Below are 25143 nucleotides of genomic sequence, written 5' to 3'. Positions count from 1 at the left end.
TGCATGTTTCTTAACTGGGTTTTATAGTTATTTGATTATACTTGTCTATGATACTATAACACCAGGGTGGGTACTGTAACACCCAAGGCGGGTACTACTTTGCGATTTTATATCCCCAATACCTGGCACAGTCCATGATATTTTGTTTTATTGTTCTCTTGTTCTTTTGGTTTTATTTACTTTAAGGGAGAAGTTGACCTCTATCATATGATCTATTTTTTTTCTGTTTTATGGGAGATATTTTTATTAGAGCCAGGCTATTTAATTATTTTTTCCTGTCCATGTTTTCTTGTATATAATTTACCAATCTTTAAGATATGGTGTTACATTAACTTACCGTAAATCACCATATAGTATTCAATCCGTGTGTCAGGGTTCAGGAACCAGTTCTGTAAGTCATCTGTGAAAGGCCCAGTCACTGTTCATTTCAGTAATCAAATTACAGGCTTAGGTCAACAGGACTGGCTTCTCTAGCCTAATTATTTGATCTCAAGCCTGGGATAGTGTTCAGCTTTTACAGCGTGTTCCTAGTTATGCAGCTCTGAAATTTGAAATCCAGCTATACTCAGCCAGGGTGGTCTTCCTCTCCTGTTTTTATTGTTTAACTCCAAGATTATATTGTGTTCTAATTCTTAAGCACTTAAGAAAAGCGGTGGGGGGGGAACCAAGATTTATATATTTCTAAAAAATTGTATGCTTTTTTGTTTGCTTTAAAAAAAAACCCTCAATATAGAAAATTATAAGCATGAAGGTAAAAATTCTTCAATATCTTACCACTCAGATTTAAGTGCATTTTAGAATATATTTTTGCATATATATGTGTAAGAAATGTGTACCTATTTCATAAGTGGCATTGTGCATTAAATGTTGTTCTTCGGCTTCCTCTTTTTTTACTCAACAATATATTTAGGCATAATTATGCATCAGTAATTGAATATGTGTTTCATTTTTAGTAGTTTACTCACCAGTTACCTATAGTTGAACATTTAAATTCCTTATAAATAATACTGTGATGAACATTTATCTTTTACTTTTAAAAAAATTTGTGTTTGAATATTACTTTAACAGAGCTTTTTAAAAGAGGATATACAAGCATATGTTGATAGACATTGGCATAATGCCTTTCAGAAAGGTTGTACCAATTTTCACCCTCATCAATAGCGTATGAAAACACTTATTATCCCACATCTCTTCCAAAGCTAGATTTTGGTCAGTTACTCTCTGTGAGCTAAAGATTCCCAATTTACAGCTCTAAATTCAGATCTCTTTTCTGATTTCCACATACTTGTATCCAACAACCTACTTGATATTTTCACATGATGTCTATCTCACTGGCCCCTCAAAACAGCACACCCCAAACAATGACCTGATTTCCTGCCTCAATTTCCACACCTGTTTCTTCTCCTCTCCTCTCCTTTTCTTTTCTTTTCCATAGAACTTAATTTGACCTGGTTACTGAAGTTAGAAACCTGGAGTGATTTAAAAAAAAATTTTTTTGGTCTCTCTTTCCCTGATTCTTCCTGTCAAATATATCACCAAAGCTTGTGGATTCTACCTGAATACCATGTATATCCAAATATGAGGAGAACCGTGTTCTGAAGCTATCCCACAATTACCAAAAGACTTGTTTTTTTAAAAAAATATCTTTTGATCAGAAAGTATGAATCTAAACTTTCAGGGATATAATCAAATTTCTCCTACTAATACTTAATTTAATTATAAATAAGTATACTTAAGACAACAATTTAGAAATACTGCTTTTTCCACTATCTCATTCAAAAATTTTGTTCAGGCTATGTAACATAATTTTTGGTGTTTTGCCAACACTGGAATGAGTTAATACAGTTTTCCAAATCATCTCCTCCTCTCTTCCATCTAAGTTGTTTGAGATATTGTATTTTTCTTTTTGAATCTGTGTATAATGCTGTCCCAGTCACAACTACAATTGGGGCAGAATTTTTTCCCCTAATTTTTCTGGTGGCATATATTCATGATCCCATAACCTAAGCTTGGACTGAACCACTTTTTCAAGTGATCATTGTTTACATTTTCCCCCCTCTTACTGATTATGTCAGATTATCTCTTGAAACAATTATTGTTGGTTCAGACTAACATATCTATTCAAGATAGTACTTTGTGCTTTTTCAAAAGAAATTAATTTATAGATCATCCTATAATCTGAAACTTTATAAGGTTCAAGTATAAGATGACTTCCTCTTCTAAAGGTAGTTTTTGCTATTGAAAAACTCTCTGGATATATGGGTATGTACAGTGAACTTCAAATGCATCTCTTTTTCTCTTCCACTACCACTAAGAATCTAAATCATCTCTCACCTTAATAGTGCCCGTCACTTTTTAACTGCATGCCCAGTAGCTATTCTTGGCCCCATGTACAGTTATTCACACAAACTTACCTTCTTAATATGCTAGCCTAATCTTATTACTTCTTTGCCTAAAGCCCATCAATGCTAACTAAGTTACTTTTCTGATAGCCCAGTCTAATCTTGTTACTTATTTGCTTTCCGGATTACCTCTGTTACCACTTGGCTCTTACCATTAGCACACGAACTCTCCAGCTTGATGTAGGTGGCAGATATCCTCGATTGATTGATTGATGTCTTGATGTGTTGATTGAATTTTATTTTTTTATTTTATTTTTTTTGTGTGTGGGTAGAGATATGTTGCCCAAGCTGGTCTCAAACTCCTGGCCTTAAGCAACCCTCCTGCCTCAGCCTCCCAAAGTGCTGGGATTACAGCCATGAGTCATCATGTTGGCCAGCCTCTAGCTATTTGAATGTGGAGGGAACTAGAGCCAATGGCAGCTACGCATTGGAAGCTTTGTCTCTGTTTCTCTTAATTTTTTTGTTTCCTGCTCCTAGACATTGGGAAATTTTGCCCTTCCATTGTTGGGAGTGGGGGTGGTGGTTTCATTTGGTTCCTTCTGTTTCAGAGTGAGCTGATGGTGAATTAGCATGTCACCACCATACAGCAGCTCATATACCTTTTGTTTTGTAGATCCGCATGTACCATTCCACTTGCAGAGTCACTGGTCTGCAGCTTTGAAGTAGGTTTCCCTACTAACATCACACTTCCCAGCTAAGAACCCGGGGCAGAGGAAAATGGCCAGTGAGCTTGGCCAGTGAGTTCCACCTTGAGTCCTGCCAGGCTTCTCATAGCTCATGGAAACCTGGAATGTCAGTGGAGCCTTTCAAATATTTTCCACTCAGAGTCCGCAAAATGTGCTGTGCTTATGAGATAGAGAGTTGCAGCTTCTGGCACTCTGTCAATGTGGTCCGAATTGTTTTTTACATTTTGGATTTGATAACTTTTTAAAGAGATTAACTGTTCTTCTATTTTTTAGTGTTTCTTCTCATTTTGTTCTGTGTTGGAGAGAAGGCTTTTTGTAAAAGTGACTTGTATTGCCATGTTACCTTGAATACTCTTATAGTTCTTGAACTGACATTTTATATAACCATAATTTGTAAGAATAACTTAAAAATTCTTTTAAATGTGTTATTGATTACACACAAAGATTAGAAATGGAAATGGGAAGTACTTAAATTATTTTGTTTGTTGAATAAATATTGACTCTCCCTGGAATCAGATTATTTTTGATGTGTAATAGACTTTTTTAGGACCTTTAACTGTAGAAAATTTCTGAGGATTGGTATATATTTTTATATATATTGGTATATATTTTTTAATGCTATCAGAGGAAAGGAGACTATTAAATTGTTCCTTACTCATAGTGGTTAATTATATTAGCCTACTGCCTGAACCTAGAGGTTGAGATTGTTTATATAATGAAAACTCTTAAAACACAGTATGAATTTTCTAATGGTCATCTTTTTTGGGTCAGTACTCCCTTTCAGCTATTGCTTTATCGGCTGATGTAGTGAAATATCAGTAACAGATCTTCCACCTCAAGTCTTGGACATTCTGTTAAAACACATAACTTTGATTTGCAAAAACTACTGAACCCAGTTATTCTGTTTTCAGTGAAAATGACAGGGCACAGTAGATGGCTTTGTTCCCTCCTGTTAAAAGGATAAGGCATTAATACTCTGACTCAGTTATTGGTTTGCCAGCCAGGCATTGATTATCTGGTATTATGACAGGTTTGCTAAGGATTCCTGACATGAGTGTCAAAAAGAAAAAATTATAAATAGCCTCAGGCTAGCACTTTTAAAATAGTGTTGTTTTTTTTTAAATATACTAAATGTACATAAACCCATCAAAAAGGCTGGGAAAAGAAAAGGACCTAGTCTTTTTGTTTGTTTGTTTGTTTTTTGAGACAGAGTCTCACTCTTGCCCAGGCTAGAGTGCCCTGGCGTCAGCCTAGCTCACAGCAACCTCAAACTCCTGGGCTCAAGTGATCCTCCTGCCTCAGCCTCCCGAGTAGCTGGGACTACAGGCATGCGCCACCATGCCCGGCTAATTTTTTCTATATATATTTTTAGTTGTCCAGCTAATTTCTTTCTATTTTTAGTAGAGACGGGGTCTTGCTCTTGCTCAGGCTGGTCTCGAACTTCTGACCTTGAGCAATCCTCCCGCCTCGGTCTCCCAGAGTGCTAGGATTACAGGCATGAGCCACCGCGCCCGGCCAGGACCCAGTTTTTATTATTATTTTTCCTACTTTGTTTTGTTAGGAAGTTCCATTTTACTTTGCTCCTCCTGATATATGACTTTTTAAGGGGAAATTGTGATTTTCTTGTGTCTTACCTAGAATGATGATTTTCATCTTATTTTTCAAATGTAGATTTTAGTTCTTTAGCTTATCCATTGACTGAGAGTTTCATCAAAAGATAAATGGTTGCAATTTAACCTAGATATGGTGAAAATAATACTTAAATTGAAGACAAATGACTGCAGAAGAACCTCCACAAATAGGCTCAGCTTTCATATAGAACTTGGAAGTTTTTTGTCATAATGGTCTATTGTGTCAGGCTTCCTTTTCCACTAATGATCTTTGAAGGGCACAGCTTTTGAAAATATGGTTTCTAGTTTGTAAAGGTTTTTTTTTTTTCTCATTATAAGTAATATATTTTCACAGTAGAAAACTTGCAAATACAAAAACTAAGAAGAAAAATGTTTGTAAAGAAAAAATTAAAAAAAGGTAATTATACCCTGTGATAATACCTTAAGTATTGTTAAGTGTTTAAGTATGGGTTTGTTTTATGTGTGTCCCTTACATTTTTTATTTGCATATCCTCAGATATGTTTTAATTTGGATTCACATTGAATATTTTATTTTATAACTTCCTTTTTTGTCATTTAAAATACATCATGAGGGCCGAGCGCGGTGGCTCACGCCTGTAATCCTAGCACTCTGGGAGGCCGAGGCGGGTGGATCGCTCAAGGTCAGGAGTTCGAGACCAGCCTGAGCAAGAGTGAGACCCCGTCTCTACTAAAAATAGAAAGAAATTATATGGACAACTAAAATATATATATACAAAAAATTAGCCGGGCATGGTGGTGCATGCCTGTAGTCCCAGCTACTCGGGAGGCTGAGGCAGGAGGATCACTTGAGCCCAGGAGTTTGAGGTTGCTGTGAGCTAGGCTGAAGCCACGGCACTCACTCTAGCCCGGGCAACAGAGTGAGACTCTGTCTCAAAAAAAATAAATAAATAAAAAAAAATAAAAAAATAAAATACATCATGAGCATTGACCACATTGTTCTATATCAAAACATTACTTTTTTGGTTTTTCTTGAGATAGAGTCTCTCTATTGCCCAGGCTAGAGTGCAGTGGCATCATCGTTGCTTACTGCAACCTCAAACTCCTGGGTTCAAGCCATCCTCCTAACTCAGCCTCCTGAGTAGCTGGGACAACAGGCATATACTCCACCACACCTGGCTAATTTTTAAGATTTTTTTGTAGAGACAGGGTCTTGCTGTGTTGCCCAGGCTGGTCTCAAACTTCTGGCCTCAAGTGATCCTCCCACCTTAGCCTCCCAAAGAGCTAGGATTATAGGTGTGAGCCACTGTGCCTAGCCCAAAACATTACTTTTAATAATGCTGCTTGAGTTCTGTGTCTTTGTGAATGATAGTAAAAGTATTTTTCTAAGATGGATCAATTAAAAACTCTGTCAGTATCGCAGTCACATTATTTAAAATGTCATTTTTGTGTATTTAAGACCAAGTGTTTATTCAGCACTATGATAGGTATTTTGGACGATACAGAGATGAACATAAAATAGTTCCTGACTTCACATGTGCTTAAGATCCAGTGAGGGAAGCAGACACGTACCCCACTGTTCTGTGGCAAGAACCAGCAGAGCGGAAAGATAAAAGCAAGACCTCCATAATGTGAGCTCCAGAGTTCTACCTGGGTCTCAGCTTCAAAGAGCAAGTGGACAAGTGGTCAGTGTGCAGGCCTTTTACTCTAACAGTATTTATATGTACACAGCACTGTGAGGCACCAGGTAGAGTAGACACAAAACTGAAACCACTAGGGGAAACAGTGGTGTGTAGAGGTTAGAAGGGTAGGGCCAGGTGTTAACAGACTGGTGTAGTTGCCTCAGAAGTGAGAGCATATATATATAGCTACAATGACATTTTCCTCTGGGGCCCCAAATCTTTTTCTTTACAACTCAGATCCCTGACCATGTGTCTGAGAGTTTTTTAGAGAAATGATGGTTGTTTGTAAGTATATCGTACATGGAAACACTTGCTTTATTTCAGCAAATAAGAACTAAAAGAAATAGTACTGAAAAAAAAAGAAAACAAAGAAAAAATGGTACAGTTGCTGTTAAATAGTAAAAAAAAAAAAAAAAGAAAGAAAAAAGTATACAGCATGATGGATTTTTATTTACACATAATTTCAATATAATGGAGCAATTCTGATGTTGCTTTAATATGGAATTCTACGTGTAATGAACAGTGTTAAACTTCTAGGAATGGATATTTTTTAGTTTGGTGGAGTTCATGAATTTTTCAGATGTACAGGCTATTAAAACCAAAGAGTTCTTTCTCTAGCTGTGTTTCCAATTTTTCTGATTATAAATGTACTAAGAAATAATATGGGGAAAAGGAAGAGGAGGAAGGAAAGAAAGGAAGGAGAGAGGAAAGAAAACCTTTCTTGGGATGTACAGGGGTAAGAATCAGATGTGCAGAGGTAGACTTGACCTTAAAATGCTAGCAATGTGTGGGAGTCTGGGTGACAGAGGAAATCTGACCAATGAATTTATGATGGCTGCTTCCAACAACCAGTGAAGAATGGACACTCCCATTTTAACATGCACTATTGCCATGATTCGTAATGGAGACAAAGAATGTGGCCCCTGTAAGCACGATACTTTTTCCTGATTGGTGAGGTGGTTACAGTATTATGCAGAAGACAGCCACAATGCTTGATTACTTTAGTCTATGTTTCTTCAAACTGTAACTTAAAAAACTGACTAGTTTTAAAAAATTGAAATGGCCTAGGACAAAGTATTTAATGCTTTTCACACTTGGGACCGAACAAGAACTTAATTATATAAATTGTTTTAAAAATTCATTAAGTTCCTGCTTGTCTGTAATGAGAGTGGCATATTAGAGAAATATGTGGGTATGGGCTTTCTAACTTTTTAAGTTTATAACCTTGGATACACTCACAGAAGACAGAATAGAAATAATGACATGGCATTTGAACACAACTATGGAATATAGAGGTGACCAAAAAGAATATGTCCATAGTTGTTAGCTTATAGCAATTATGAAGGGTTTTGGTGTCAGACCTGAGTTAGTTGATGTTCTTTTAAATTATTGTTACAAAGTTCTATTCAACCCACTGGTCTCTGGAACTCTTGTCTCAGCTTGTGTGAACTTGCCTTACTTTCTAAGAACTAGCTATACTGGATTTCTTTCAGTTCCTCTAACCACTATATCCTTTGCCACCTGAAGTAAGTGTCTTTGCATGTCCCACTTCCTCTACCAACAGCCCCTGGCCCCCCTTTTTGCCTAGCTGGGTTCTGTTTATCCTTCAGGTTTCAGCTCCAGTGGCACTTAGTGAAGTCGTTCCATAACCCCCAGACTTAGGATCTAGGTTATAGATTCCTACAGTGCTCTGTAGGGGTAGTCCCCTCATCCTAGGAGGGTATATTCCAAGCCCCCCTGTGGATGACTGAAACTGCAGATAATACTGAATCCTTTATATACTATGTTTTTTGATGTGATAACCCAGATGGCTACTAAGACAGTAGCGTATACAGCATGAATACAGGGACGGTACAGCTGGACAAGGGGATGATTCACATCCCGAGTGGGATGGAGCAGGACTGTTTGAGATTTCATCACTCCATTCAAAATGGCAGCACTTTAAAACTGATGATTTGTTTATTTCTGGGATTTTTCCATATAATATTTTTGGATTTCAGTTGACTGCAGGTAACTAAAACCATGGGAAATGAAACCTCAGATTGGGGGAGAATATTGTACTTGTTTTATAATGTTCCCATATTTGAAATTTCTTCTTCAAGGTTCATCTTCCCTGTGAGACTTTAAGTTCCATTTGAGCTCACTCTCATTCACACCTTTGCCCTCTAATGCCTGCTGCTACCCAGAACTCTGAAATGACTAGATATGACTGTTTCATGGAAAGGTAGGCTCTTATGAAACAGGAAGCTTATGCTCTATAAGCTTGTGCAAGAGAAGAAATTCATCGAAAGAGACCATGCTTCTTACACACACACACACACACACACACACACACAGAGACACATTCTAGTATAGTGCTTACAGTGTTTATAGTGCAGGTTCTGAAGTCAGATTGACTAGGTTCATATCCCAGGCTTGCTACTTACTAGCAGTGTACTCCTAGCCAAGTTACTTAACTTCTCAATACTTTAGCTTCTTATCTATAAAATGGGGGTGATAACAAAACCTACCTCAAAGCTTGTCATGAAGAGTGAGTTAAAACTTATAGTGTATAACATGTATATAATAGTAATAATAATTCTAAAATAACAGTCTTAGTCATCAGTGTTTCTATTTCCCATTCTCTTCTCATTCCTACACCTTCCCCTGAGAGAGTAGAAGAGTTTTTGGCTTTTTTCCCTGCTGTAAATTTGTCATCCCCAGTGGAGCCAGAAGTCAGTAGATTTGAATGGTTAACTTAGCCTTATTTTATATTTCAGGCCAGATATCATTTTGTGAATATATTTTAAAATGTTAATAAATAACAGAATTTGAAGGATTGGCATATAAACTGTAATTAAAACCTACTTTTTAACACTTAGAGAGCTTACTGCTTTAATGAAGCATTGAAGAATTTAGTGAAGAATTTATTTTAGCATTTTGACAGAGTCAAAATACAATCAATTTCATTGTTTAAGAAACACAGTTTAAGTTGTATGGAGACCATTAAAGAGTGCTATATCAGTTAAGTAAGTACTGTCTTCTAAAATTTCACATATTCAAGGATAGAAAGGGTCAAATGAACAATTAAACAAAGTAAAGCTGATTCATTCATTCCATGTGCTACATACTGGAACTAAATCTGGAAAAACAAACTGTGTCTTTGGCTCTCAGCGGACAAATGTTTATGTTTAACAATGTGTAAGGCATTTTTAAATAACTTTTGTACCATAGAATGTGTTTTACTATGAAATGTATAGATATTGATTATCTAGGAAAGCCTTGTAAATACCATTTAGTTTCACAAACAAGTAGACAGTTTGATTTATTTTGTTTTAGGGACCTCCTGCCTTGAGCCAAGGAGCCAGTCTGGCTTTAAACTAATCTCACCACTTCATGAAACGTTCCCTTATTGCTGTAGTTCTCACAAGGTAGAGGAAGCAATAAGATGAACTGCTCTTCTGAGTCTTGGTCTAATGGGAAAGGACCAGTTAGTGATACTAGTTTTGTTGAGCTCGTTACATTGAACAGTTTATTGGGGAAAGTTCCAAGTTGTCTTGTAGACATCATAGTAAGGAAGAAAACCGGGAGGGACATGGTTATGCCCATCTTTTGCCTTTGAGGATAACAGATTTTTGAAAGTTTATAGCATCCGTAGGTATGGTCTCAAGGCTAGAGATTTCTTTTTCTTTTTTTTTGCTTTTAATAGTAATGTTTTTATTTATTTATTTATTTTTTTATTTCATCTTGTTATGGGGGATACAGAATTGCAGGTTACATACGTTGCTCCTGTACCGCCTTTCCCCCCAAGTCAGAGCTCCAGGCGTGTCTGTTCCCCAGGTCGTGTGTGTTGCACCCATCATGTAGGTATATATCCCTCCCTTCCCCACCTCCCCCTTCCCGAGTCAGCACCTTCAAGTGTTACCATTCCCCAAACGGTGCGCAATGCACTCATTGTGTAGGCATACCCCCATCCCCTCCCCCACCCGCTACCTCAATCTGATATCCAATTGGTGTCGTTCCCAGATTTGTATTTAGGTGATGATCAGGGAAACCAATTTTCTGGTGAGTACATGTGATGCTTGTTTTTCCATTCTTGGGATACTTCACTTAATATAATGGGTTCCAACTCTCTCCAGGAGAACCATAGAGATGTCGTATCTTCATCATTCCTTATAGCTGAGTAATATTCCATGGTATACATATACCACAGCTTACTAATCCAATCATGTATTGATGGGCATTTGGGTTGTTTCCACATCTTTGCTATTGTGAATTGTGCTGCTATAAACATTCGGGTACATGTGTCTTTGTTACAGAATGACCTTTTTTCCTTTGGGTATATGCCCAGTAATGGGATTGCTGGATCAAATGGCAGGTCTACTTGAATCTGTTTAAGATACCTCCATAATGCTTTCCACAGGGGTTGCACTAGTTTGCAGTCCCACCAGCAGTGTATGAGTGTTCCTGTCTCTCCACACCCACGCCAACATGTATTGTTTTGGGTTTTTTTGATAAAGGCCATTCTCATTGGAGTTAAGTGATATCTCATTGTGGTTTTGATTTGCATTTCTCTGATGATTAGGGATATTGAGCATTTTTTCATATGTTTGTTAGCCATTCTTATATCTTCTTTCGAGAAGTTTCTGTTCATGTCATTTGCCCACTTTTTGATAGGGTTGCTTGATTTTTTCTTGCTGATTTTCCTGAGTTCTAAATAGATTCTTGTTATCAGTCCTTTATCTGATGTGTAGTATGCAAAAATTTTTTCCCATTCTGTAGGTGGTCTGTTTATTCTCTGGACTGTTTCTTTGGCTGTGCAGAAGCTTTTTAATTTAATCATGTCCCATTCATTTATTTTTGTTGCTGCTGTGATTGCCTTGGGGGTCTTCTTCATAAATTCTTTGCCTAGGCCAATGTCTGTAAGAGTCTTTCCTAGATTTTCTTCTAGAATTCTGATTGTATCACGCCTAAGGTTTAAGTCTGTTATCCACCGTGATTTGATTTTTGTGAGAGGTGAAAGCTGTGGGTCCTGTTTCAGTCTTCTACAAGTGGCTAACCAATTCTCCCAGCACCATTTATTGAATAGGGATTCTTGTCCCCAGAGTATATTCTTTCCCGCTTTGTCAAAAATTAGGTGACTATATGAGGATGGTTCTATATTTGGATTTTCTGTTGTGTTCCACTGGTCTGTGTCCCTGAACTTGTGCCAATACCAGGCTGTTTTAAGAACCACGGCCTTGTAGTATAGTTTGAGGTCTGGCAAATTAATACCTCCCATTTTGTTTTTGTGGCTTAAAATTGCTTTTGCTATACGGGGTCTTCTTTGATTCCATACAAAGTGTATAATTATTTTCTCTACGTCTGTAAAGAATGATGTTGGTAATTTAATAGGGATTGCATTGAATCTGTAGATCACTTTGGGTAGTATAGACATTTTAACAATGTTGATTCTTCCGATCCACGAGCATGGTATATTTTTCCATCTATTTGCAAGTTCTGCTATTTCTTTTCTCAGTGTTTCATAGTTTTCCTTATAGAGGTCCTTTACCTCTTTAGTTAGATATATACCTAGATATTTTATTTTCTTTGTTGCTATTTTGAAGGGTATTGAGTCTTTAATTTGGTTTTCCGATTGACTGTTATTGGCATATATAAATGCCTCTGATTTGTGTATATTAATTTTGTAGCCTGAGACTTTGCTATATTCGTTAATCAATTCCAGGAGTCTCATGGTTGAATCCTGGGGGTTTTCCAGATATAACATCATATCATCAGCAAAAAGTGAGAGTTTGATCTCTTCCTTCCCTATTTGGACTCCCTTGATTCTGCTTTCTTGCCTGATAGCTCTCGCAAGGACTTCCAATACTATGTTGAAAAGTAATGGAGACAATGGGCAGCCCTGTCTGGTTCCAGTTCTAAGTGGGAGTGCTTTCAGTTTTTCCCCATTCAGTATGATGTTGGCTGTGGGTTTGTCATATATGGCTCGTATCATTTTTAGGTAGGTTCCATCAATGCCTATTTTGTTAAGCGTTTTTATCATAAAAGGGTGTTGAATTTTGTCAAATACTTTTTCTGCATCTAATGAGAGTATCATATGGTTTTTGTTTTTGCTTCTATTTATGTGGTGAATTACATTTATAGATTTACGTATGTTGAACCACTCCTGCATCTCTGGGATGAAGCCCACTTGGTCATGGTGGATTACTTTTTTGATAAGTACTTGGATTCGATTTGCTAGTATTTTATTGAAAATTTTTGCATCTATATTCATGAGAGAAATTGGTCTGTAGTTCTCTATTTTTGTTGCGTCCTTTCCAGGTTTTGGTATCAATGTTATATTGGCTTGGTAGAACGTGTTGGGGAGAATTCCATCCTTCTCAATATTGGAGAATAGTTTATGTAGGATGGGCACCAGTTCTTCTTTGTATGTATGGTAAAATTCAGGTGTGAACCCATCTGGACCAGGACTTTTCTTTTTGGGAAGGTTTTTTATTGCTGTTTCGATTTCAGTTCTTGATATTGGTCTGTTCAGGTACTCTATTTCTTCCTGGTTGAGCCTGGGAAGACTATGTGTTTCTAAAAATTTGTCCATTTCCTCCACGTTCTCCAGTTTGTGTGCATAAAGATTTTTGTAGAATTCATAGATGATATCTTGTATCTCTGTAGCGTCGGTTGTGATTTCTCCTTTCATGTTCCTAATGGAGGTTATTAGAGATTTTAGTTTTGTGCTCTTGGTTAGTCTAGCCAGGGGTGTGTCTATTTTGTTTATCTTTTCAAAGAACCAACTTTTTGTTTTATTAATTTCCCTTATAGTTTCTTTGTTGTCCTTTTCATTTAATTCTGATTTGATCTTAGTAATTTCTCGCCTTCTGCTGGGTTTGGGATTGTTCTGTTCTTCTTTCTCCAGCTCTTTGAGTCTATTCGTTAGGTTGTCTATTTGCATGTTTTCTGTCTTTTTGATATAGGCATTTATGGATATGAATTTTCCTCTCAGGACTGCTTTAGCTGCATCCCATAGATTTTGATAAGTTGTATCTCCATTGTCATTTAATTCAAAGAAATTTTTGATTTCCATCTTGATTTCTTCTTTTATAGAATAATTATTCAGGAGAAAGTTATTTAGCTTCCATGACTTTGAGTAAGAGTGAGGGTTTCTGTTTGTGATCATTGTTACTTTTATTGCACTGTGATCTGAGAAGATGCATGGTATAATTTCTATTTTTTTGAATTTTTTAAGACATGATTTATGTCCTAGGACATGGTCAATCTTAGAGAATGTCCCGTGAGCTGATGAGAAGAATGTATATTCTGTGGACTTTGGGTAGAATGTCCTATAGATGTCAGCCATGCCCATTTGTTCTAGAATTCTATTTAGGTCCATTATGTCTTTGTTTATTTTCTGTTTAGAGGATCTGTCCTGTACTGTCAGTGGGGTGTTAAAGTCTCCAGCTATTACAGTATTGTTATCTATCATTTGGTTCAGATCTAGAGGGTTTGCTTTATGAATCTAGGTGCACCTAGGTTGGGTGCATATATATTGAGTATAGTCATGGCTTCTTGATGAATTGTGCCTTTAATCAGTATGTAGTAGCCATCTTTGTCTTTTATTATTTTTGTTGGTTTGAAAGCTAAGTTATTGGAAATTAAGATTGCCACACCAGCTTTCTTTTGGTTACCATTTGCTTAAAATATCGATTTCCATCCTTTTATTTTCAGTCTAAATGCATCTTTGCAGGTTAGGTGAGTTTCTTGAAGACAGCAGATACTTGGATTGTGTTTTTTTATCCATTGGGCCAGTCTGTGTCTCTTGAGCGGGGAATTCAAGCCATTCACATTTATTGAGAAAACTGATAAGTGAGACAGTTTTTTGTTCAGCTTGTTGGGTAGAACTTCATTGTGATGTTTTCTCTCCTGGGCCATGGTGGTATCTGGAATTTGATCTTTAGCTCTTGAGTAGTTTTACATTCATGGATCTTTCTTGTGCTGATCCGTGTGTAATTCTCTTTTGAGTACTTCTTGGAGGGCTGGTCTTGTCTTGGTGAATTCCCTCAACCTTTGTGTATCTGAGAATGTCTTGATTTCTCCTTCGTATAGAAAACTTAGCTTAGCTGGGTACAAGATTCTAGGCTGGGCATTATTCTGTTTCAGAAGCGTAAAAATGGGGCCCCAACCTCTTCTTGCTTGTAAGGTTTCAGCTGAGAAATCTGGCGTAATTCTGATGGGTTTTCCTTTGTAAGTTACTTGTTTCTTTCTCCTTACAGCTCGGAGAAGGGACTCTTTAGTGAATATTTTGGTCAGCCTGATGACTACGTGGCGTGGTGTTTTCCTATTTGCTATGAATCTCCCAGGGGTCCTTTGAGCTTCTTGAATCTGTATGTCTAGAGTATTGGCAAGGCCTGGAAAATTTTCCTTGATTATGTCTTCAAATAGCTTATCCAACCCTTGCTTATTATCTTCTTCACCCTCAGGAATGCCAATAACTCTCAAGTTAGGTTTCTTCACATAATCCCACATTTCTTGAAGACTCAGATCATTTCTCTGACTTTTTCGATCTATCTCTGTGACTGACTTATTTAGTTGGAAGGAGTTATCTTCAATTTCTGAGATTCTTTCCTCTGTTTGATCTACCCTGCTCTTGAGACTTTCCACAGTGTTTTGTAGCTCTCTGAGTGAATTCTTCACTTCTAGGAGTTCAGTTTGGTTTTTCTTCAATATTTCAATTTCTTTAGTGAATTTTTCCTCCAAATCCTGTGTTTTTTTTTGTGTTTTCCTTGTGTTGTTTATCCATTGATTCTTGTATATTATTCAGCTTGTTTATGATCCATAATTGGAATTCTTCCTGTGACATGTTGGTGTTTTGAGTCTGGTTTGTGTCAAATGGTTGGGAGCTGGTATTTCTCTTTTGCGATGAGCTTTCCATTTGATTCTTTGTGCTCTCCGTGTTTTTTCACTGGGCCCTTCCCATCTAGATTTATCGTTGGATCTTTACTTATAGATTTAGTCTGGTTAACAGCACTCTTTGTGCTCTATTCTTAGGCTGTGAAGCAGTCTAGGTATGTTGCTTCTTTTGGCAAGAGGGGGAGACTGTTGTATATTGTTTAGAGATTTTTCTGTTTCCGTTGGGGGACTGCCTCTGATGGGTCCAACCAAGACCGCTTTGGCGAGTTAGGACACTGTGTTGTGGTCTTTCAGAAGGCAGGCGGGGTCCACACTAATAGTAGACCGAAATTCTCTTTGTTTGTTTGTTTGTTTCCCTTTGGTTCTTCCTCTATAGGGGAGGTTTCTGTCTCTATCTGCAGGCAAGATACTAGCTATGGGGAGAGGACGGTGACCTCGCTTGCTCAGCGCCCCAGTTGCTGTAGCTCCCACGGGCAAAAGTCTGCCTTGGCCCAATGTCTCCAGGGATCAGGTTCCACACTCTCGCTTCTGGAGAAGTATTCAGTGTTTACACATGGGCAGGGACCCTATATAAGGTCCGTGGACCAGGGGAGAGGGCCGTCCAGGGAGCCTCTTGGTACCCTATTGCTCCACAGTGACTTGGCTGTGGGCCCTAAAATGGCGATTGCGCACCCGCAGGTTGCCGGCACAGGGGGTGACTGCTCAGGATCCGGTATGTACCAGAGCCAGGGACCTGGCCCGTTCCGAAGCTCACCGTGGGTCCCCAGTTAGAAGGCGAAAAGAGAGAAGAAAGAAAAGAAAAGAAAAAAGAAAAGGAAAGAAAGAAAAGAAAGAGGAGAAAACGAAAGAGAAAAGAAAAAAAAGAAGAAAAAGAAAAAAAAAAAAAGAGAGAAAAGAAACGCAAAAAGCCAAACCAAAAAACACCAAAAACACCAACAAAAATGAACAAAAACAAACTACATAGCACCTCACCACACTGCAAAGCAGAAAGATACACAAATCTGAAGTATATAGTTCAGCGTCTCAATGTTTTTTTTTTGTTTGTTTGTTTTATGCCTTAGCACACCTCCGCCCCTTCACTTCCGCTTGGCTGCGCCCGGAGCGGCCATTAAATGTTTTTGTTTTTACGCCTTAGCGCAGCTCCGCCCCTTCACGCCCGCCCGGCTGGGTCCCGGGCGGTTTCGCAGTGGATTTCAAGATGGCGTCTGCGCACCCGCACAGCTCCGAGGGTGGTGGGGATCCAACCTCCGCGCTCAAAAAGGCGCGGCAGCCAGAGGCCCAGAGGGCAAAGGTGCCCGCCGAGGCTGTCCGGCTTGTGAGCCGCCAGAAAAAAAAAGAAAAACAAACAAACAAACAAAACCCATAAAAAATTCACCAAGAATAAAATATACAGTTCGGCGAGCCTATTCTTCTTGTTCGTTTTTTTTTTTTTTTTTTTTTTTTTTAATGCCTTAGCGCAACTCTGCCCCTTCACCCCGAGCGCGGCCCCGGCATATCCCGCAAGGGCTAGAGATTTCTAAAAGAAAAATTATGTGAAGAAATTCTTATGGGTGTATAGAATGCTCTGAGCAGCTCAGGTTTCTCAAAGGATGTGCATGATTAATAGATGAAAGGAGTGCATCAGCACTCAGTTATACAGTCCTAAGTAGACTTTAAGAAATAAACATTTTAGGCCGGGCGCGGTGGCTCACGCCTGTAATCCTAGCACTCTGGGAGGCCGAGGTGGGCGGATCGTTTGAGCTCAGAAGTTCGAGACCAGCCTGAGCAAGAGCGAGACCCCACCTCTACTAACAAAATAGAAAGAAATTATATGGACAGCTAAAAATATATATGGAAAAAATTAGCTGGGCATGGTGGCGCATGCCTGTAGTCCCAGCTACTCGGGAGGCTGAGACAGGAGGATCACTTGAGCTCAGGAGTTTGAGGTTGCTGTGAGCTAGGCTGACGCCACGGCACTCACTCTAGCCCGGGCAACAGAGTGAGACTCTGTCTCAAAAAAAAAAAAGAAATAAACATTTTAGAATTTTCTTTTCAAAGGCCAAAGCTCAAAAGGAGCCAAGATGCTTCAGAGAGCACAAAAAGCTTTTAGGTTGTATTTGGAGTAAGAGCAAGAAGAGGGAAGAAGTAGGCTTACTGTCTGAAAAAGGTATTCTTAATGTTAGCTATTTCCAGGTAAAAATCAGACCTATACTATTCTTACTAGCTCCTAAAATTTTGAAATAGTAGAAATATTTTTCCAAGAGCAAAAGGTAGAACAAACAATCTGAAAGGGGAAATTAAATCAAAAGATGAGAAAACAGTAAAAGTATCATTCACTTTAAATGAATTTAAGTTTTCAAGACTCAAATGAATTACCTCCCAGGAGTGGAAGGGACTCAGATATAATCTCAGGGTTATTGTCAGTAGTTTTTACAAAGTCACCAAGAATATGGGAAGTACCAGGAGACTGGAGAAAGACAAACATCCCAGTTTCCAAAAAGGAGTAATGTGTATTGTGAAAACTTAAGTCCAGTGTCCTAACTTAAGCTGTGGCAAAATTTGAAGAGATTGTAAAAAAATAAAATTTTGTAAGCATTTAGAAGAAAATGGGATGATCATCATGAATCAATGTGAATTTGTAAGAACAAGACATGCCAAACATCCCTGATTTTTTTTTTTTCATTTTTATAGTTACTACTGGATTGGGAAATGGTAAAGACATGTTGTGTCTTGACTTTATCCAAGTGGTTAACAAAATTTCCTTGACTATCCTCTTGGAAAAGATGATGAAATATTGGTAATTAGATTGATTTACAGCCGCTTGCTTGGCCACACCCATGCCAGCATGCCACAAGGTTTATTAGAATAATAACCAGTTACCTTATATACTGATTTCCCAAAGAAAACTGGTGGTGAATATTAATTTGCATATATTCAGAAAGTATGATTTGTAGTTACGAATACTTTTGACTAAGGATTTATATGTTGAAACTTGAGTGCCTGGATTTATTTATATGATTGAGGTTTTAGTTACAGACTTTTTCCCCAGTCAAGCTATATTTATAAGATAATACATATATTTTTAAGTTTCATAAATCACCTTGACTTATAAAACACTTAGAAGTTAAGGAATAATCTTAGCACTTAGAGCAAAGGCTGGCTAGGTAAGAATGCTAATATTATGAAGAATTTTTTATTTGTTTAACAACTGCATTAACCTCCTACCCTTGAAATGTCAAGTTTCTGTGAACCATCCCTAAACAAAAGGCAGGAGTTCATATACAACTTGATAATATAGATACATTCAACAGTGTCCTTCTGAGTTAATGTTTCTGTTTGCTTCTGGTTATCCCACAGTCAGCTCCTATTCAGGATATTTATACTATTTTTTAAAATACAAATTCCTTTGAATCATATCAAAGAGGGAACCATAATCTTTCCCGTTTAGAAAAGTTCTTTTGGTTTCTTGAGAAAAGGAAGTCCATGATGACTACTATATCCAACGTATGTATTATTAATTGTTAATCTTAATGCCAATCCCATAATTACTAAACTTTCATAATTGATATTTCATTGATGTTTATAATATTTTATCTCTAGTCTCAAAAAAGTATGATTTTTTTTGGATAGTTTCACATTTTAAATAAAATATCACACTTATAAAATTGTTCCTCACTCTTTTCTTTACAACTGTTCATCTCAGTGTTACATCCAGAATCCCAATAGAAGTGGAGGGTGAAAACAGAGCACATTTCCAGCCCTGATAATTGTGGGTGTTATTCTTTAAGTCTAACTTATTCTGCTTTAGCTGGCCTTTCAGTCTTAAGATCTTATTAGCCCTTAAAATAAGAATTGAATTGTTTTAACCATTTTCTCTTAAGAGAGCCATCATGTTGTAATTTGTGATTTATGATTATATTGTAGCTTTGTCCTTCATCTTTAATTTAATGGCTGTTATTTTTATAGATTAAAATCCAACCTGGGTTTTAAACATATTATAGTTATCTCTGAAAGTTATACCATATCATATGCTAAAGCTTCAAGTTGAAAAAAAAAAAAAAGGGAAACCTTAAGTTTAAAAAAGTGTTTATTCAGATTGCCTTTTAAAATTATAAATATATTATCTTTTATCCAAATTAAGTCTTTTCCTAAAAATATATTATATGGCAGTTTTTTGGATATTGGAGCCTATATTATTTTTAAATGGGAAAAAACAGTAGTAATTCTCTGTCTATTCAAAAACCATAACCAAATGCCCCAAAATATCAAAAAATACTTTTAAGCAACTATATAGCAATCCACCAAAACTTTGTATAATATTTACAAAGCATCTGAGACATCTTTTACCTAATTTTTAAAATACTTAACTCATTGGATATATTTTTGTTCAATAAGCAATGAGTCTATATAGTGTGATTATAAATTAAGCTTTTCTTCTACCTAACAATGGACAAGTACTGTGATATAAATAAAAAATGAAATAATATAATTTTATCTAAATTAGACTTGGATTAATGGGACCAGGGATTCTTCTATATTCATCCCTGAAAATATCTTTTAGCTTTATTTTCTTTAATCACAAAGGTTCCTCCCCTTGCTTGGCATCTATTTTTGGCAAGGCGAAAGGACTTTTTTTGATTTGTGTTTATTAGTTTAGGGTCTGAATGTTATCTCTAAACTTTAGAAACACTCTGATTTCCTGCTTATATTAACACCTTCTTACATAGGTTATGATTATTTATACATGTAAGAAAAAAGCAAAAGAGGTGAAAAGAAATATAACTTTGTGTAATAATAGAATGAACTGATTTGTAGTATTTGGTTTATCTAAGCTTGTGGTAAGCATGTTGCTCTAAATAAAATGAAGAGTGTACTTCAATCAACTAGTCATTTCTTATTCAATAATCAATTTTGTCTTAGCATTGATCTTTTCTAATTATCTGAAGTCTTGTTTAATGAATAGTGTTTGGACAGCTTTGATTTTCATTTTAAGTTCAACCCTTACTACAGATTGACTGCTATCACATTTCTGCGCTCCCTATTTTTCTGCTTAATATTTATTTTGAGAGCCCTAATATTCCCTGTTTATCTCCCATTTTCTTCACAGATAATAGGAAATTTTTGACTCTCTTATTTATTCACATTTTATCTAGGAATGAGGCAAGTAGACAGAAAATGCTTGTTTGATCTAATGATAGGTAGAAGACCCTGAGGTAGGGCCGGTTTGGCCTTCTCAAAGATGAGAAAGATGGCCAAGCATACGTGGAGCATAATTTGAGAGGGGGAAGAGTGAACAAGTTAGGGTCAGAGATGGTCAGAACATGTAGGGCTTTCTAGGTCTTGTACAGGAGTTTGGATTTTATTCCAAGTGCAACAAGAAGTCATTGCGGGCTTTAAATAGAGTAGTAATTATTGGATTTATATTTTAAGTCTTATCCTGGCTGCTGTGTGAGTGGTGGGGGCAGGAGGGATGCAAGAATGGATGCTGATTAGAAGGCTGTTACAGAATTCCAGATGAGAAATGATGGTGGCTTAGATTAATGTGGTAACAGTGGAAGTGGAGAAGAGTGGAATGTGTTTTAGAGGTAGAACTGACAAAAGTTGCTAATGGATTGGATATAAGGGATAGAGGTGAAAAGGAGAAATCGAAGATGACTTCTAGATTTGGAAATTGTTCTACAGGATAATGGTGCTTTCTAAAGATGGAAAATTGGTGCAGAGGAAAACATTGGGGGAGGGTGGAATTAAGCTGTTTTGACTATTTGAAATGTGAGGTGCTTATTTGACTTACAGGTATATCTACTATATATTAATATATGAATGAGTTTGATGAATTTGGAGCTTGGTCGAGATAGGTCAGGGAATGAGACATATAAATCTGGAAGTTATTATATAGGTGATATTTAAAGCCATGGGACTAACTGAAATTAGCTTGAATGTGTGTCACATTCTCTGACCTATATCTTCTCCCTCTCCTACCATGTAAAATTATACCCACATTATATTGCAAGTGCTTATTTTAATAATTGTAATACTAATAATAATTTGTGTTAGTTATATTCTTTTTAGTAAAATATTCTTCTTTTTCCTGTTTATAGTTAAATGGTTTAAAGATATTAAATCACTAGTTTCTATATTTAACTGGACATCTAACAATTATGTTTTGTTTTCTGTGGTTTTCTTTGTAGGCAAAGTCATTAATAAAGATTTGCGGCATTACCTGAGTCTTCAGTTTCAAAAGGGATCAATCGACCACAAACTGCAGCAAGTGATCAGAGATAATCTCTACTTGAGAACCATTCCATGTAAGTATGTGATGAATAAAAGAAATGAGGGAAAAATGTCTTTACTTAACTAAGAAAATATCTATAAATAACTCAAAAAAAAGAAGAAACAACTCAATAGAGTATCTCATATGAAATTGTGAAGACTAAGCTGGGAACAAGAATGAAACAAAAATTGGATAAGGAGAAAAATTTTCAAAGGACCTCAGAGGTTTTGTTTTTAAAAGTAGAAAAATTGGAAGAGTCTATATTGTGACTTTTAAAAAGCGATGACTGGAATTTAAGAATATATACTTATATGTTAACTAGATTTTATTCATATGAATCAATTTCTAAAGCCTAAGCAGTAAAAAGACTTTTTAGCTCACAGTGCCTTGTATACTGAGAACAAGTATTTTATTAGAATATTACTAGTTTTAAAATCTGCCCGTTCCCCAACAAATAAAAAAAGGAAGAAAAAGAAGAAGCCTGTTTTGCCTTCTTTGTTGTAATCCATTTTGGATTTTTATCTAGATGTTGATGGATCTATTACAGTCTTAGTAGTTTTCAGAGGACCTGGTTATTGCTGTAATGGTATTTTTTTTTTAAACACATAACGAGAAATCATACATGCTTAAGTTTTGGCTTTAGTTAGTACAAGTCTGAGAACGAATAAAAGGCAGTGCAAAATAAAAGGACATGTAAGGACATTCTGCTTTGTTTCCCTTTTCAATATGTTTGTAACTGTTTGTGGATACTAGCTTTCACAATGGTTCTAGAATTCTAGATTTCTTTTTCTTATTGTTTAATCTTATACCTAGTCTATCACCAAGCCTTCCTAATTGTGTTTTTAAATATCTATCCTTCTGCACTTACTTAAACCCTCACTCTTTCTTGCTTGGACTATATATTTTTTTCTTTTTTTAAAATGACAAATAGCATTATGGTAGTGGCAAAGATCTAGGTGAAACTAAGTTCAAAATCTTGGCTCTAGCATCTTACTATCTACTTTACTTGGGCAAGTTGCTTAATGTTCCTAAGCCTCAGAATCTCCATATATAAAATGAGAATAGCAAGACTCATCTCATACAGTTGTCACTAGAATTAAAATGAGAACATGTATGTAAACCCCTTGGCCTGGAGTAGGCACTCAGGCAGTGTTTATCCCCTCCCCCCATTCTAACTGGATCTCCTGCCTCTCATGTTACTTCAATTCAGTTCATCTTTAAAGTGCACATCTATTCTTGTCCGTCTATATAGTTTGTCCTTCAAAGACTCCCCTTGACTGCAAGATAAAGTTCAAACTCCTTAGCATCGTATAAAATATTTTTTATTTTTAAATCTAACTCCTTATCTGTGATTTCCTCCCATAAATTTACATTGTCAGATTTCAGGATTGCAACTCCTGCCTTCTTTTTAATTTGCATTTCCTTGATATATCTTTGTCTTTTTATTTTTAAAGTTTCTGAATCTCTTTGTTTTACACATAGTTCTAGACTACTCAGTAGCCAAGGTTTCTCTTTATATTTATTGATGTGATCAGTATCTTTAGCCTCAGTTCTGTCATGTTTTCTATTTTACTGTATATAAGTCTTTTATGTAAAAAGCCTTTCAATATGTAGTCTATTTTATTTGATCTTGTTTTTAGGAACGCTTATATCTTTATTCTATAGAATAAAGATACCTTTATGCCTCTATATAATACTCTATGTTCCCCCTTCTCCCTTGTTTTGCTTTTGTCCCTGCTATGAGTAATATTAAATTATCTAGTCATCTGTTCTTCTTCCTTCCCCTCCCTCTTTTTTACCATCTGACTTGAAGTATATCTCTTTACTCCCCTAAAGTATAAGGTATTCAGTAAGTTTATACAACTTTGCATATTCTTTCCTCATTCTTACCCTGCTTTTTTGTTTTTGTTTCTTAGATAATTGAACTATATGTATATTGGCAAATTACGTAATGGCAAAAGCCATTACGTTAGACTGTATAGTCTCCCTTTTATAGTCATTTATTCTTTATTCTGTGGGTAAATACATATTTTATCTAACCAGTAAATGTGTTACTATTTTTCAATAGTTGTGGTTGTTATTTTTCAATAATTGTGGTTGTCTAAAGCTTGTTCTCTAGTACATTTCCCAGGAAAGACTCACAGGATCATCTTAGTAGTTTGTTTGTGACCTTTATACTTTAATAGTTTATTTGGATGGATATGAAATTTTTGGCTCATATTTTTCCCTTGACTATCTTAAATATATTAGTCAATCATCTAATTGTTTTCTGGCATAAAATGTTACTCTAGAAAAGTTTGATAACAATCTGATTTTCATTCCGTTACAAGTAACTTGGTATTTTTCTGCATGGGGTATCTCCATATAACATTTTTAGTTTCATAGCTCTAGAGCTTCCTCTTACCTTTAAAGCAAGATAATAAAAATATGTACTTGTATTTTCTAAGTTCTGCCTTCTTTACTGCCGTCTGCCACTTTTACTACGATTTTTAAAAATTTACTTTTGTTGTCCCAGTTTTGCAGTTTCCTCGGTGTAAGGTTTTGTCCTAGAAAGAAGCTATAATTTATTTAGTTTCAGTTCACAGGGTCCAAGCAGCTGCAGCCCTTTCAGATCTTAACAGGACTTCTTAACTTACCCACAAACTGAAGTGTCCAAAAACCCCTCTAGGAACCTAGAAACAATGACACATCATTAGTAGGTAGTATACTGAATGGACACATCTGGCCTCTAAATGTCATTCTTTGCTAAAAGATTCCAGGTCTCCTTGGAGGAAATTCTGATTCTAGATTTGGGGCAAGGAAAGTACAAGATGAGCTTGGATCATCTAATTGTATATAAAGCAGGAAGTATATAAATGCTTTAAAAATTATAGGGACATAACAGAAGGACATAGAAGCCACTTGGAAGGGGTTACAGAAATCTGACACAATTTGAGCAACAAAATAAAAAGAGAGAGAGAAAGAAGCTTCTACTGTTGTCAGATATTGGACTGTAGGTTGAAAAGAACTGTGATTCCCCGAGAGAAGAGAAAAGGAGACTGCACACAAAGGATTCATATGATTTCCTGAACTTTCTACGTAGCGGCACTTTCTGGACCACAGCATGGGAAGGGAGAGCCCATGCAGGTTCTGGACCCTGAGTTGAGGGGACAGAAATCTGAGTTCAAGAAGTCTGATAGAATTCAAATTCTATCTTGAATCTGAAGTACAAGTGTCAGAGAGGAGATAGCTATAAAGAAAAAAAGAGTTCAAGCAACCTGCGAGGGTACCCCCTTGAGTCTGTTGCGAAGTACTAAGCTAAGAATGTGTAGGACCAGAATCCACAAAGCCAAACAAATAACTCTCTGAGTCTGGGTGCAGTGGCTCAAGTCTGTAATCCCAGCATTCTGGGAAGCAGAGGCAGGAGGATCACTTGAGGCCAGGAGTTCAAGACAGCGTGACATGACAAGACCTCGTCTGTACAAAAAAAGTGAGAAAAATTAACCAGGCATGATGTACAGGCCTGTAGTACTTAGCCACTTGGGAGGCTGAGGCAGGAGGGTCCCTTAAGCCCAGGAGTTTGAAGCTGTAGTGAGCTGTGATTGTACTGCTGCACTCCAGCATAGGTGACAGAGTAAGACGCTGCCTTGAAAGAAAGAAAAAAAAAAAAAAACC

General features: G+C 36.7%; 1 protein-coding gene across 2 annotated transcripts in view; it reads left to right on the top strand.

The window, feature by feature from the left end:
* The window catches only part of MAGI3 (membrane associated guanylate kinase, WW and PDZ domain containing 3), a 237669-nt gene that overhangs the window by 117972 nt on the left and 94554 nt on the right, over positions 1-25143 (top strand). For both annotated transcript variants that reach the window (XM_069480811.1, XM_069480812.1), the window contains exon 2: positions 21407-21523. In XM_069480811.1, coding sequence (XP_069336912.1) covers positions 21407-21523 — 117 coding nt within the window. The remainder of the gene's footprint in view (positions 1-21406; positions 21524-25143) is intronic.

The sequence above is a fragment of the Eulemur rufifrons genome, chromosome 8, assembly GCF_041146395.1.
Source record: "Eulemur rufifrons isolate Redbay chromosome 8, OSU_ERuf_1, whole genome shotgun sequence".
In the NCBI taxonomy this organism is placed as follows: Eukaryota; Metazoa; Chordata; class Mammalia; order Primates; family Lemuridae; genus Eulemur; species Eulemur rufifrons.
The sequence above is the reverse complement of the archived record's forward strand: the minus strand, read 5'-3'. Positions and strand labels throughout refer to the sequence as shown.